The 13,365-nt window shown below is 36.7% G+C and overlaps 1 protein-coding gene across 1 annotated transcript; it reads right to left on the minus strand.

Moving 5' to 3' along the window:
* On the minus strand, nt 4,192–5,130 carry LOC102174545 (olfactory receptor 6C2-like). Its single transcript, XM_005680443.2, has one exon. The coding sequence runs from the start codon at nt 5,128–5,130 to the stop codon at nt 4,192–4,194; it is 939 nt and encodes a 312-aa protein (XP_005680500.2).

Here is a 13,365-nt window from a genome sequence, read left to right on the forward strand (position 1 = left end):
CAGGATCTTGTCTTGGGACAGTTAGGTGCAGGGGCTGTGGAGGTCTGAAGCTGCTAGCAGCCTACTGGAGGTTGGGTTGAGTCCCAGGTGGTTGATTATGAGTCTCAGGGGTTTCTGGGGCTGGTACTGGCTTGCTGGAGGGCACAACTTTGTCTTCTTTCATCTGGCTACTCAGTTTGCCAGGTCCCAGAACTGTTGGTGACCTGCTGGTTGGTGGTCAAGCCCTCTGCACAAATGGGCTAAAGGGAGGATTTCAATTTGGCATTTGCCAGCACATGTGTCCTTGTGGTAGAACAAGTTTTCTGAAATATCTGCTGCCTCCGTGTGTGTGTGTGTGTGTGTGTGTGTGTGTGTGTGTGTGTGTGTGTGTCCCCAGGGACAGTCCAGTAGTAGCCTTCTGCCTCTGGAGGTTCTCCAAGATCAGAGCAAGTGGAGATCACGCAGGTTCCTTTCAAATTACTACCTCTGCTTTGGGAGTCAGAGTATGTCCTTTAACACCTGCAGCTGTCCCATACTCAGGCCCTGCTGGCCTTCAAAACAAGATATTCTGGGAGCTCATCTTCTGGGTGTAGGATCCCCAGACTGGGGACATTGTTTTGTGGCTCAGACCCCTAACTCCCTGGGAGGATATGTGCATTTGTTGGTCACCTACCCTGGGTTGTGGGTCTTGACTATACCTCATCTCTGCCCCTACTACCATTGTTGTTTCTTCCTTATATCTCTATATCTGTATCTCTATCTATCTATCTAGAGAAATAACTATAAGCGAACTCAGGGTCTTCCTATCCTGCTATCTTAGCTCCAGAATGATTTTTTTTTGATTCCTGAATCATAATGGTTAATGTAGTTTTGACAATTACAAAGAGGGGGAGGGGGAAAGAGAGAGGAGAGAAGATGGGAACAGATATAGAGGATTTGATACCAGGCTGACTGCCAAATCATCTTTGGCATGAAGTGATGAAAATCTTTAGGAGATGAGGGTTCAAATCTTATTAATAAAACTTAAAAGCAGTTAACAGAGGCCAAGAAAAACCAGGCAAAACAGAGAATACAAAGTATAATTGAAATTGGCAAACTATTCTATTCCCTCATCTCAAGGAAGAAGTTTGAGTAAAAGGTGAGAAAAATAAAGACTTTCCATTCCCTGGTGGCTCAATTTGTAAAGAAGTTGCCTGCATTACAGGAGACCAGTGTTTGATCCCTGGGTTAGGAAGGTCCCCTGGAGAAGGAAATGGCAACCCACTCCATGATTTTTGCCTGGAGAATCCCATTGACAGAGAAGTCTGGTGGGCTACAGTACATGGGGTTGCAAGAGTCGGCCATGACTGAAGCGACTGAGTACCATTTCTGGCAAAGCCTTCACACGTTCACATGGTCATCTGAAAAAGAATTCATATGTTTCCAGGTAAACCAAGTTAAGACCATTAATTAACCTGGATAACAAATAGTCTGAGGTAATGATCAGATGACTAAAGATTCCAAAGCTATTCTTTTGTGTGTGTGTGTGCTGCCTTGAGTGGCATGTGGGATGTTAGTTCCTGAAACAGGAATGGAACCTGTGCCTTCTACAGTGGAAACATGGAGTCCTAATCACTGGACCTCCAGGGAATTCCCTCCAAAACTATTCTTTTAATGATTTAAAATGTTTTATGAAGAAATAACAGTGAAAGCTTAATAAATCTTCACTAGTGCGAATTCTTGGAATGAATAAAAAGGGATTACTTCATTAATTATAGGTATGGCTGAAATGGAATAGTTTAGGTTAATGATCCAAGTTGCTTCAAAGATTTGTCAGCAGAGCAGTCTGAGGTTATATTGGTGGAGTTATTAAATGGTTAATAGCAGAGATTATTCAGACCCTGAGAGGGATAATTCCTCTATTCCTTCTTTGACTCACAATTAAAATAGTCCTTTTGACGTGGGGTATTAGAAATGCAGACAACTTTAGGTAGAACTTATGATGAAAAGAAAGATCTAAGTTAGTATTGTTCAGACCATAGCAGTTGCTGTAATAGATGAAGTTCCCAGTCATGGGAATCTTTTTATCAATTTAGTCTCAGAAAATTAAATAAATATTCAGGAGACTGTACTTGAATGACTAGCTCAGTTATCTCATAGGGTACAAATACCTACGATGGGAAAAAAGAAGGTTTATGTTATCCAAAAGAGAAGTAAAAAGGAAGAAGTGAAAAGATGGAGTTGGACATAATAATTGGATAAATCAGTAAGCAGTTCAGACAGCTTTTGGAGAATAACATGAAAGGTGTTATTAGGATTCAGTAAATAATTAATGGTAAAATATCAATTGTAGGGTGTGAGAAGTCACTTTGGCTCCATACACAAATCTTCAAAGGCTCATTCAGACTTACTGAATTTATTCTAGCCTGGAAGATTGTGACTGCAAATTTTTGTATACAGGGCTAAGTTTAGTCCCTCAGTTAAGCTTATAGAACATAAAAAGAGATTGGCTGAGGACCAACATCTACTTGCACATACCCTTGAAAGTTTCTTGAATATATATCCTCTTATAAAATAATATAATTCAGTGTACCATAATTGTCAATGTACATAAAGTGGCAAGAAAAGCAAAATATTGCATAGACATGTTATAGTCTATAATGTCTTCATCACAGTGGACTCACTTAAATTTGGAAAGGGCAATTTAAACAGTGGTTATTCAAAATAAGTGGTTGACAAACATTGAAAGACTAGAATTTTATTTAAAAATTGCCTACTTACAGTGAAATGAGAGGAGGTAATACAAGTACTTCAGTGGAAAGTTTTACAGGACCAGAAGATAAAAAATAGGATGGGTAGTATTGCAGCTTTTCAACTTAGCATATAGTATTTTTAGTATGATTTTTCCTCATATGTTTGTGCTGGGCCAGATTTGAATCTACGTGCATCTGAATCTGAGGAGGAGGCTGCCAATAGTTAAACTATAATATCCATACCATTGAATTTACCTTCATGTACTTGTGATGACAGGCTTCCCTGGTGATTCAGATGGTAAAGAATCTGCCTGCAATGCAGAAGACCAAGGTTTGATCCCTGGGTCAGGAAGATCCCCTGGAGGAAGGCATGGCAACCCACTCCAGTATTCTTGCCTGGAGAATCTCATGGACAGAGGAGCCTGGTGGGCTATCATCCATGGGGTCACAAAGAGTCAGACACGACTGAAGTTACTTAGTATGCATTCACATGCTAAGTGGCAGGAATATTTCTGTGACACTTTACCTTTCAAATGTGATAACAACTCCTTGCACATGGGCCAGAGGAGAAGCATCACCAAGCTTCTGTCACTGCCTATCCTGTGGGTGGAGACTATAGCTAACACGGAAAACCAGTCTCATTCATCATCCATGTGAAGTTTACAAGTCACTTTAAACATGGGCATCTAGCAGAAAGGAGAGGAAAAAAGGGTGGTGTGGATGACATATTGGGCATAATTATAGGCCAGGTCTGGGCTTCTCAGGTGATGCTAGTGATAAAGAACCTGCCTGCCAGTGTAGGAGACATAAGAGATGCGGGTTCAGTCCTTGGGTTGGGAAGATTCTCTGGAGGAGGGCTTGGCAACCCACTGCAGGATTCTTGCCTGGAGAATCCCATGGACAGAGGAACCTGGCAGGCTACAGTCCATGGGGTCACGAAGAGTCTGACATGACTTAAGTGACTGAGCACACGCAGCACATAGGCAAGTTCTAAAAATGAACCACATGTTTCCACACCCCTCTGTTAGCTATAAAGTGGCCTACATAGCTATACCAGACAGTATATGAATATGGGAGAAAATATGGTCTGTTGTGTTTCCAGGGATAACAACCAACCTGTTTGGAAATAGCAATTTCTGCCAGATTAAAGTAAACATCCTCAGAGTGTAGTTTTTGTTGTTGATTCTTGTTTCTTTTCTTTTTTTTTTGGCCATGCCCAATGGCGTGTAGGATCTTAGTTCCCAGATCAAGGATGGAATGAGTGCTCCTGAAGTGAAAGCACAGTCCTAACCACTGGGCCACCAGGGAATGAAGAGCAAATGATGGAATAGACAAGGTTCACAGTAAGCAAGTTTAAAGAGAAGTGGGAATGTCAATATGACTGAGAATAAACTGTATAGAGACAAATAGTATCAGCAGCTTCAGATTTTGGGCCTGTTCATTCTTCCTTTTAACTGGATTCATTGACTCATTTTTTTCTCTATATCTTTGAGCGGAATGCAATGTTTTTAATTGAGTGGAGAAATGCTTGCTTCACTTGCTTGTTTCTCAGTGTGTAAATAAAGGGATTCAACATGGGTGAGATAGAAGTAATAAGGAGTGAAATTCCTTTGTTAATAGCTACTTCACCCTTGGCAGAAGGTTTGACATAAATGAAGATGCAGCTACCATAAGTGATGGAAACAACAATCATGTGGGAAGAACAGGTGGAGAAGGCCTTCTTCCTTTGCAGGGCAGAGGGAAACCTTAGAATAGTACTAATGATATAAATGTAGGAAAGAACTACACACATGAGGGTGATGATGAAGGTCAACACAGCACACACAATAACCATCTGCTCTATCAGCCATGTGTCTGAGCAAGAGATCTTCAGGATAGGAGAAGCATCACAGCAAAAGTGATCAATGATATTAGAGTCACAGAATTCCAGTTCTAAGCCCAGAATAAGTGGTGGGAGTATGATGGTCAGTGCTGCCACCCAACAGAAAAGGATGAAGTTCTTGCAGACTCTACTGCTAATGATGGTTGTGTAATGTAGGGGTTTGCAGATGGCCACATAGCGATCATAGGACATGATGGCCAGGAGGAAAAATTCTGTCACTGCAAAGAGGTCTGTAAACAACAGTTGACTGGCACAAGCAGTATAGGTGATGGACTTATCCCCAGATAATATGCTGTACAGGAATCTGGGAACACAAGCAGTTGTGAATGAAATCTCTAAGAAGGAGAAATTTTGGAGGAATAGATACATAGGTGTTTTAAGGTGTGAATCAATCAGAGTGAGGGTGATGATGCTTAAGTTTCCAGATATACTCACAGTGTAGGACAGAAATAGAAAAATGAAGAGCAAAATTTTCAGTCGAATGTCATCTGTCAACCCCAGCAAGATGAAGGTTGTTATTGAGGTTTGGTTTTTCATCTGTGATGGTTATCTCTTGCCCAATCTGCTTGAAAAAAATAAAGCCTTTGCATGAGGAACTCCAGCTTCCTGGCTGGTTTCTGATGTCAAGAGAAGTAAATATGAGAGTGACTGATACAATTGGTCATTGGAAAAGCAAGCACATAGCACATGACAATGTTTCATCACCTCTTTGTGTCACATGAACGGCATATTCATTTTTAAATTGTTTTATTTCACACTAGTGCTTCTAATGAATGTACACTTAACTCCTAATTGGTCATTCAACATATAAATATCAATGAGAAAAAATGCTTCTATCAATATATTGTTTTAGGATCAACAAGTCTGTTTTCCTGAATGTCCTATCTCCATATATGCTTCTAGCAAGATGCTTGGAGCTGGTGCATGGGGATGACCCAGAGAGGTGTTATGGGGAGGGAGGTGGGAGGGGGGTTCATGTTTGGGAACGCATGTAAGAATTAAAGATTTTAAAATTTAAAAAAAATAAAAAATAAAAAATTAAAAATTAAAAAAAAATAAATGAGAGATATAATGGAGAAAAAAAATAAATTCAAAAAGATACAGGCAAAAAAAAAAAACAAAAAGAAAAAGCAAAATGGTGGTTGATATATGGCAAAACCAATACAATATTGTAAAGTAATTAACCTCCAATTAAAATAAATGAATTTATGTTAAAAAAGAAAATCCTAGCATTAAAGCTTACATGTGTGTTAGCTATTATACTGGCAATGAATTACTTATCACAGGATAGTTTATCCTGTTTCAGCTTATCCAGTCCAGCCTCTCTGAGGCATGTTTAAAACTGTTTTATTGGATATATTTTCTGAAAAATTTATTTAAATGTGTTACAATCCAAACACTAGGAGTTTTTCCTCATAGAACATTTATTTCAAAGTATATTTGCTATATTTACCTTTGACTGTGCTTTCCAGCTACTGTTAGAATAGAATATATTATGTATTTTCATGTTTCCTAGGATATGCTTGTGCAACAAAAATTTCTCCCCAATTTGCAAACTATATTCTGGAACTGTATCATTGAGTGGATTACTTTATTTCTGATTTCCTTGCCAATGAAAACATTAAAGCCTTCTAACTAGATTCTACAGTTTCATATTCTCTGTGCTGTTCTGTGCTTAGTCGTTCATTTGTGTCCAGTTCTTTGTGATCCCATGGACTGTAGCCGGCTAGGCTCCTCTGTCTATGGGGATTCTCCAGGCAAGAATACTGGAACGGGTTGCCATGCCCTCTTTCGGGGGATCTTCCCAACTCAGGGATAGAACCCAGGTCTCCTGGGTTACAGGAGGATTTTTTACCATCTGAGCTGCCAGAGAAGGCTTAGCTCGTGAGAACATTCGCTTTTTCCATCAAAGGGGTCTCATTAAGAGCAATTGGGAACGCATGTAAGAATTAAAGATTTTAAAATTTAAAAAAAAAAAAAAGAAAAAAAAATAAATAAAATATCTGTCTGTCTGATAAAAAAAATAATAATAATAATAAAGGAAGAAAGCATTCCATTGGAACTAAAAAAAAATAAAAATAAAAATATAAACTGAATTCTATTATTTCTTTCTAAACACATTTGACAATGAAATCTGCCTACCCTGTGTAAGTATTTTTTTTAGTAATGTGTTGCTTCAAAATTTATTACAGAGAAAGGAGGGAATGTTAAAGTATGTTCATAGAGCTGAAAAACCATATCCATGACTTTTAATATGTTTTTGGTCAACCTTATTTCAGCTTGAATACACTCAATCACATTATTATGGATGACATTTAGCAGTATCCAGTTTAACAAAACTTTGACAGTTCTTAATGATACTTCTAGCTTTACCTTCCATCTATATGATAATTGTTTCCTGTCTTTTTAACCATTTATATACCAACTCACCTGATTTTTGCACTAATTAAACTATTCCTCACAAGGTCACCACTAGTCTATCTCATTTCACTTGTTAAACACAATTCAGTCTTCATTTCACTCAAACGCTCAGCTACATGTAAGAGAATAAACTGCCAACTTGCAAAAGTGATGATGGCATAATTTCCCCTATCTCATATTTTCCTCAGTTTCTTCCTACCATTCTGGTCTGTTTTCCATTCTCCTTGATGGTGACTTCTCTTTTGATAACCATTCTGTTAATGGATTGACCTGCAATTTCTTTTCTAGGGAATTTGTTCTTTCACTCTGTTCTCTCTTGAAGAGATTCTCATAAATAAAGTGACTTCCTTTAGGGTGATAATTCCCAAATTTATATATGCAGGGAAAATGCTTCCTACAGTATTCTGACTTCAGCATTAAACTTATTCTTGGACATATAGATCACACACAGAGGGTTTGAATTTAGACTTTTCCTTGGACAATTGACTTTGGTATCTTGTGCTTTTTTCAAGTGCAAATTGAGATGAAAATAATGGATACATTTTAGGATTGTACTGATAAATGTAGATAATACATATTTACATTTCTACAATATCTATAGCTGGTACTGGAATATGGGGAACACACATTACTATTTACTATATTAAGCATTCCTATTTCATTTCTCCATTATTTCCTTTTCAGTGACCTTTAGATGTGTCCATTTCAAGATTTTAAATATGGCACCCATTTAAACATTACAGAGAAGTGTTTCCTTCTCTGTAAATCCCAAGTCATATAAGGACATTCTTAATTCTTCCTCTTTCTTTACTCTCATCTTCAGTTGATTATCAAGTCTTGTGATTTCTTAAATTTTTCCTTGCATTTCTCACACACATTTTCCTTTTTTAGCCTGTTTCTCCCATGACAATTATACCATGGGTATCCTTATCTTATAGCTGAAATATTGCAAAAGTATATTAATATGTACTCAACGTATATCATAACTTCTCCTGTTCAAGATTTTAAAAGCAACACAATCAGAATCATTTTTCTAAAGCCCAGAATATGATAATTCTCTCCTAAGTGTTGTGAAAATAATGATCTGAAGTTACCCCATACTAGATATTTTCTTAAAGCTCATGGAAGTTAATTCATTTAGGCTCTAGCTAATGTTTCTGAAGAGGAGGATACAGAACATATGCTTGGATTTTGAATTTCAAGTGCATAGCATTTAGGTTGTTTTAAGGTAATAAATATCTGAGTAAACAAATGAATATTATATTTGCCTTAAACATCAAATATAAAGTATTTTTCTTTAAAATGATTTAGTGAGTTTTTAGAGTGACCTTTAAGAAGATTTTTAAATTTTTATATGAGCCTAATTGGTAAAATTAAACTGATCTTTTGAGACTGCCTTTAATATTAAGCAGGTTTGAGTGAATCTCTGTTGCTTTCCTGTGGACTGATGTGTAGTGAGAGGAAATTTACTTCCTGCGCTTTTTACTCAGCTTGTGGAGTGAGGTGCAGTGTTTTTATTTCCTCTTTTCTCTTTAGCCTGTTTCCCCCATGATACCAAGTATATGGAGTTATTGTGCATATTGATTGAGATAATCCATGCAGAGTGACCGGTAGATGGTGAGCTAAAGTCACTTCCCCTACTTTTTCTCTCCTTTGTTTTCTTCCTCTTTCTCATTTTCTTTTTGTTCCATAACTTATGCTAACTGTTACTTATATTGATGTATGATGACATTAGGGGCTTCCCTGGTAGCTCAATTGGTAAAGAATCTGTCTGTAATGCAGGAGACCTGGTTTGATCCCTGAGTCGGGACTATCCCCTGGAGAAGGAAATGGCAACCCACTCCATTGTTCCTGTTGGAAAATCCCATGGACAGAGGAGCCTGGTGGGCTACAGTCCATGGGGTCGCAAAAGCTGGACATGACTTAGCAACTAAACCACCATGATGACATTAATCCATAAAGCTCTTGTGTTCCTTTCTTGTGTTCTGTATAAAGTTATAAAGTTGGTGGACTTCCATGCCTCTGTCAACCTGTTCCGTGCTCTGTGGAGAAGTACTAAGGGTAGATTCCAGAGACCTAAATGTTTGAACACAAGGCAATAGATATTCCACATTTCTTTCTCAGCTATCATTGAGTAATTATTTGGGCAGCAATTTTTTTTTGTAAATGTGGAGTTTATGCAATTTTCTCCCTTCATTCTAAGGAATAAAAGGACTTCCCATGGAAAGATTAATTAATCGTTTCACTTATTTTTGCAGTCTATTCCACAAGAACCTAGAGATGCATTCTGTTAAGGCCTAGTGAATGAACGCTTGTTATTTCTATCAAGACAGTAACAAATAACATCATCAGACTGAAATAGATAGGAAATTACCTATGGTTAATAAGCATCTCTATAGAAAAGAGGCACTAATCTCGGCTTGAGAGGAGAAATAACTAGCTAGCAATCAGGTAAACTTTTAGGTAGTATCATAAAGGAATTGACACTCTGAACTAAGCTGAGAAAATTCTAAAGCTCTCAGTGCTTCGCTGTGGCATCCTAACTCAGACCATAGTTCAGGATTTCCAAACTCTCCTGCCTTTCTAGTCACTGATTCTTATCTTCTGTGATCCCAGGTGTTAAGCGAATGCTCTGATAAATCATTTTCATTCATGTGCATTTTCTTTTTAATATATTTCAAGGATCATTTGTTTTTATAGTTGGCTCATTATAATTCGATCACTAATGACAACACTGCTGGGAATTTGGCACTCTGAGTATCTTATAGTTACATATGGGCATAATTATGTATTGATTCATGAGTGACACAGTAGGATAGATCACTTCTGTTTATCACCCTAGTTCTTATGAGCACTCATAAGAACTCTGAATTGATTTGAAACATATTTATTGAGACTTATGATTTGGCTGGTTCTGCTGTGGATACTAATGATAAAAAAAAGTGAACAGATAAGTAACCCATCTCTACGATGTATGTAATAAATATTTCCAATGAGTCTAATGCCTTCATATTTCATTCTTCTGATTCTAAAAAATACTTAGTTTAGTCACTCAGTTGTGTCCGACTTTGCGACCCCACGGACTGCAGCACACCAGGTCTCCCTGTCCATCATTAACTCCCAGAGTTTACTCAAACTCCTGTCCATTAACTCAAAAACACTAGAAATAACTATTTTCTTTTTGGAGATAACCAAATTAATTCATTGCCATCTCTGATGTTTATTTAAATAGATAAGTCTGACATTTTGCAGAAACTAAGGAACTAGTATGTTGAATGAAAACAACAACAACAACAAGAACAACCCTGATACTACCAAAGAAGAACATACTTACTCTAGTGGAAGGCAACCATGGCTTTAGTTGACTGTGTAATCTTCATTGTCCTCAAGATGAAACTGAAATTATAAACAGCCTTAAATACATGCACTAATGCCCCTCTCATGAGGACATACACATTCACAGTATTTTGCAGTGGATAGTACTCTCTGAGTACTGTCAACAGACTCTCATTAAGGATTCTATTCCACTTTAAATCTAGGAAACAATTTTTATGTCTCAAAGCTGAAATAAAAAGTCATTTATTTTTAATGTTTGAGAGATACATTTGTAGATTTTGAAAATATAATTTCTGATATCTCTTGGCAAAGATAGTTTTTTACACAGTGAAGTAAGATGAATGTTTTATTATCTTAGATTCTTATGGATGTTCATGTTTCCTCTGTGTGGATAAATAAAGTGTGACTAAAGCTCGAAAGTGACTAATGAATCTAATATGCACTGAATTTTGGCAAAATATGTAATTGAGGCAGCAGTGGGAATCGGGTCCTTGGAGAAAATAAGATGCAACAATTTTATTTGATACATTCTAAGTGTAAAACAATAATGTTCTGATGAAAAGATATTTCTGGGTACCCTTCAACTCATATAATAAAGTATTAAGGAAACACATCAAAGTTGCTTCATGTCTATGTTTTCATGGGAAAATATTTATATATGTATTTTTATATATATGATAAGCTGTATACATAAAGTCAGTTTCTAAGTCAATATCTGTAATTATTTGTGGTAAAACATATTTGCATCACAATTTTTCTGTATCATACTCTTTTAATGGATAAACAGTTATTTAATATAGCTTCTCATATTTAACTACTATAAATATAATATTAAATATTTTATATAAGCATCCTTATTTCCTTAGCTTAATATTATCAGAAGAGGAATTCCTAAGGCAAACCCACCTACATTTTAGAATTCTGAAGTGTACTGTTACATTTTGCTTCCAGTGTGTAATACAACTTGTTTATCATGAAAGCATTTGGGTCTCTCTTTGGTACTGCTGGGATTATAGGACCTGATGAATTGCACCCTTATTTCTTATTTGAGTTCTGAGTCAACTAGAGAGAGAAAGTAAGCAAGTAAATGAAGATTAAAATACCAGTTTTATTCTATAAGTATTGAAAAGATGGCTTTGAATATCCTAGTAAGAAAATCTCAAGTTAGTGAGTTTTCTATATCCCTAGATAGACAGTGCTAGAAATCTAATTCCACCCTACTACTTGGGACAGACCGTTTAGATGACTTTGAAGAGTCTGAAATATGTCTGTAGAAAAGACAATGTAAAGAGGAAATGGAATAGGATGGATGTAATATATCACGTTGTTCAGTCACTAAATCATGTCTGACATTTTGCGACCCTATGGACTGCAGCACCCCAAGCTTCCATGTCCTTCACTATCTCCTGAAGTTTGTTCAAACTCACATCCATTGAGTCTGTGATGCCATCCAGCCCTCTCATCCTTTGTTGTTCCCTTCTCCTGCCTTCAATCTTTCCCAGCATCAGGGTATATCATGTGCTGTACTTAATTGCTCAGTCATGTCAGACTCTTTGCGACCTGATGGACTGTAGCCTGCCAGGATCCTCTGTCCAAGGGGATTCTCCAGTCAATAATACTGGAGTGAGTTGCTATGCCCTCCTCCAGGGAAGGTATATCATATCCTTGTTCAAAATCCACCCATCTCAGGCAGAATAGGTAGAAGTCCAGAAATTGCACAAATAAATGATTGGAAGAAATGTCCAAATCTTAGCAATAAAATAGGAAAGTGTCTGCCTTTCTGTACAATCTAATAGTAAATATATTAATCTAAAATCATTTAATTATCAGGAAAATGAAATTACTCTCTCCTTTATGTTCAGACACTATGAAGTGATACATAAACTGTATGGCGCTATTTAACATTTAAATAGTTAAATAGTTATTTAAATAACATTAAATAGTTATGGCACTGTTTAATATTAATTAAATTCTGTTCAGTTTCTAATAGATACTGAATAACAGTCTTTTGATTATATGCTGTTCCTTGATTTCTCCTCTGAAACAGTAGCCATATGATTTTTTCTTTTTTACTTTACAATATTGTACTGGTTTTGCCATACATCAACATGAATCCGTCACAGCTGTACATGTGTTCCCCATCCTGAACCCTCCTCCCACCTCCCTCCCCGTACCATCTCTCTGGGTCATCGCAGTGCACCAGCCCCAAGCATCCTGTATCCTGCATCGAACCTGGACTGGCGATTCGTTTCTTATATGATATTATACATGTTTCAATGCCATTCTCCCAAATCATCCTACCCTCTCCCTCTCCCACAGAGTCCAAAAGACTGTTCTATACATCTGTATCTCTTTTGTTCTCTCACATATAGGGTTATCGTTACCGTCTTTCTAAATTCCATATATATGTGTTAGTATACTGTATTGGTGTTTTACTTTCTGGCTCACTTCACTCTGTATAATCAACTCGTTTCATCCACCACATTAAGAACTGATTCAGATGTAGTCTTTTTAATGGCTGAGTAATACTCCATTGTGTATATGATTGTTTAAATTATTTTAAATTAGTTAAATAAAGTATTGTACATGTGTTCGTTGAATAATTGTATGACTCATGTATTTTTTAACTTCTGAAAATTATTATATAATAGGAAGAACCTCCACTTAAAGAGAATGTGGAGAGTAGAGACCATATATTTCTTCTTAGTATTTACTGCATTTCCAGTAACTATTTTTCTTAATCAAATTGGCTTCATATTAAGCCAATGGTTAACAAATCATATGATTATAACCTTCAAGAGAGAAAATCAGTTCTCTTTAAGACTGAACAACTTCCACTTTTACCATTTTATTTTCACATCATCAATTCCTTTTAATATTTTTTTGGGTCTATGGTGGATATATTAGAATTTATTCCCAATAAGGGTACTAAATAAATTGCCAAGGCCACTCTAAACCTATCAATTAAAATTTGTGTCCTAATATTTTTCCAGTGCCTAGTATTTAGATATTATA

The sequence above is a fragment of the Capra hircus genome, chromosome 5 (assembly GCF_001704415.2).
Source record: "Capra hircus breed San Clemente chromosome 5, ASM170441v1, whole genome shotgun sequence".
Classification (NCBI taxonomy): domain Eukaryota; kingdom Metazoa; phylum Chordata; class Mammalia; order Artiodactyla; family Bovidae; genus Capra; species Capra hircus.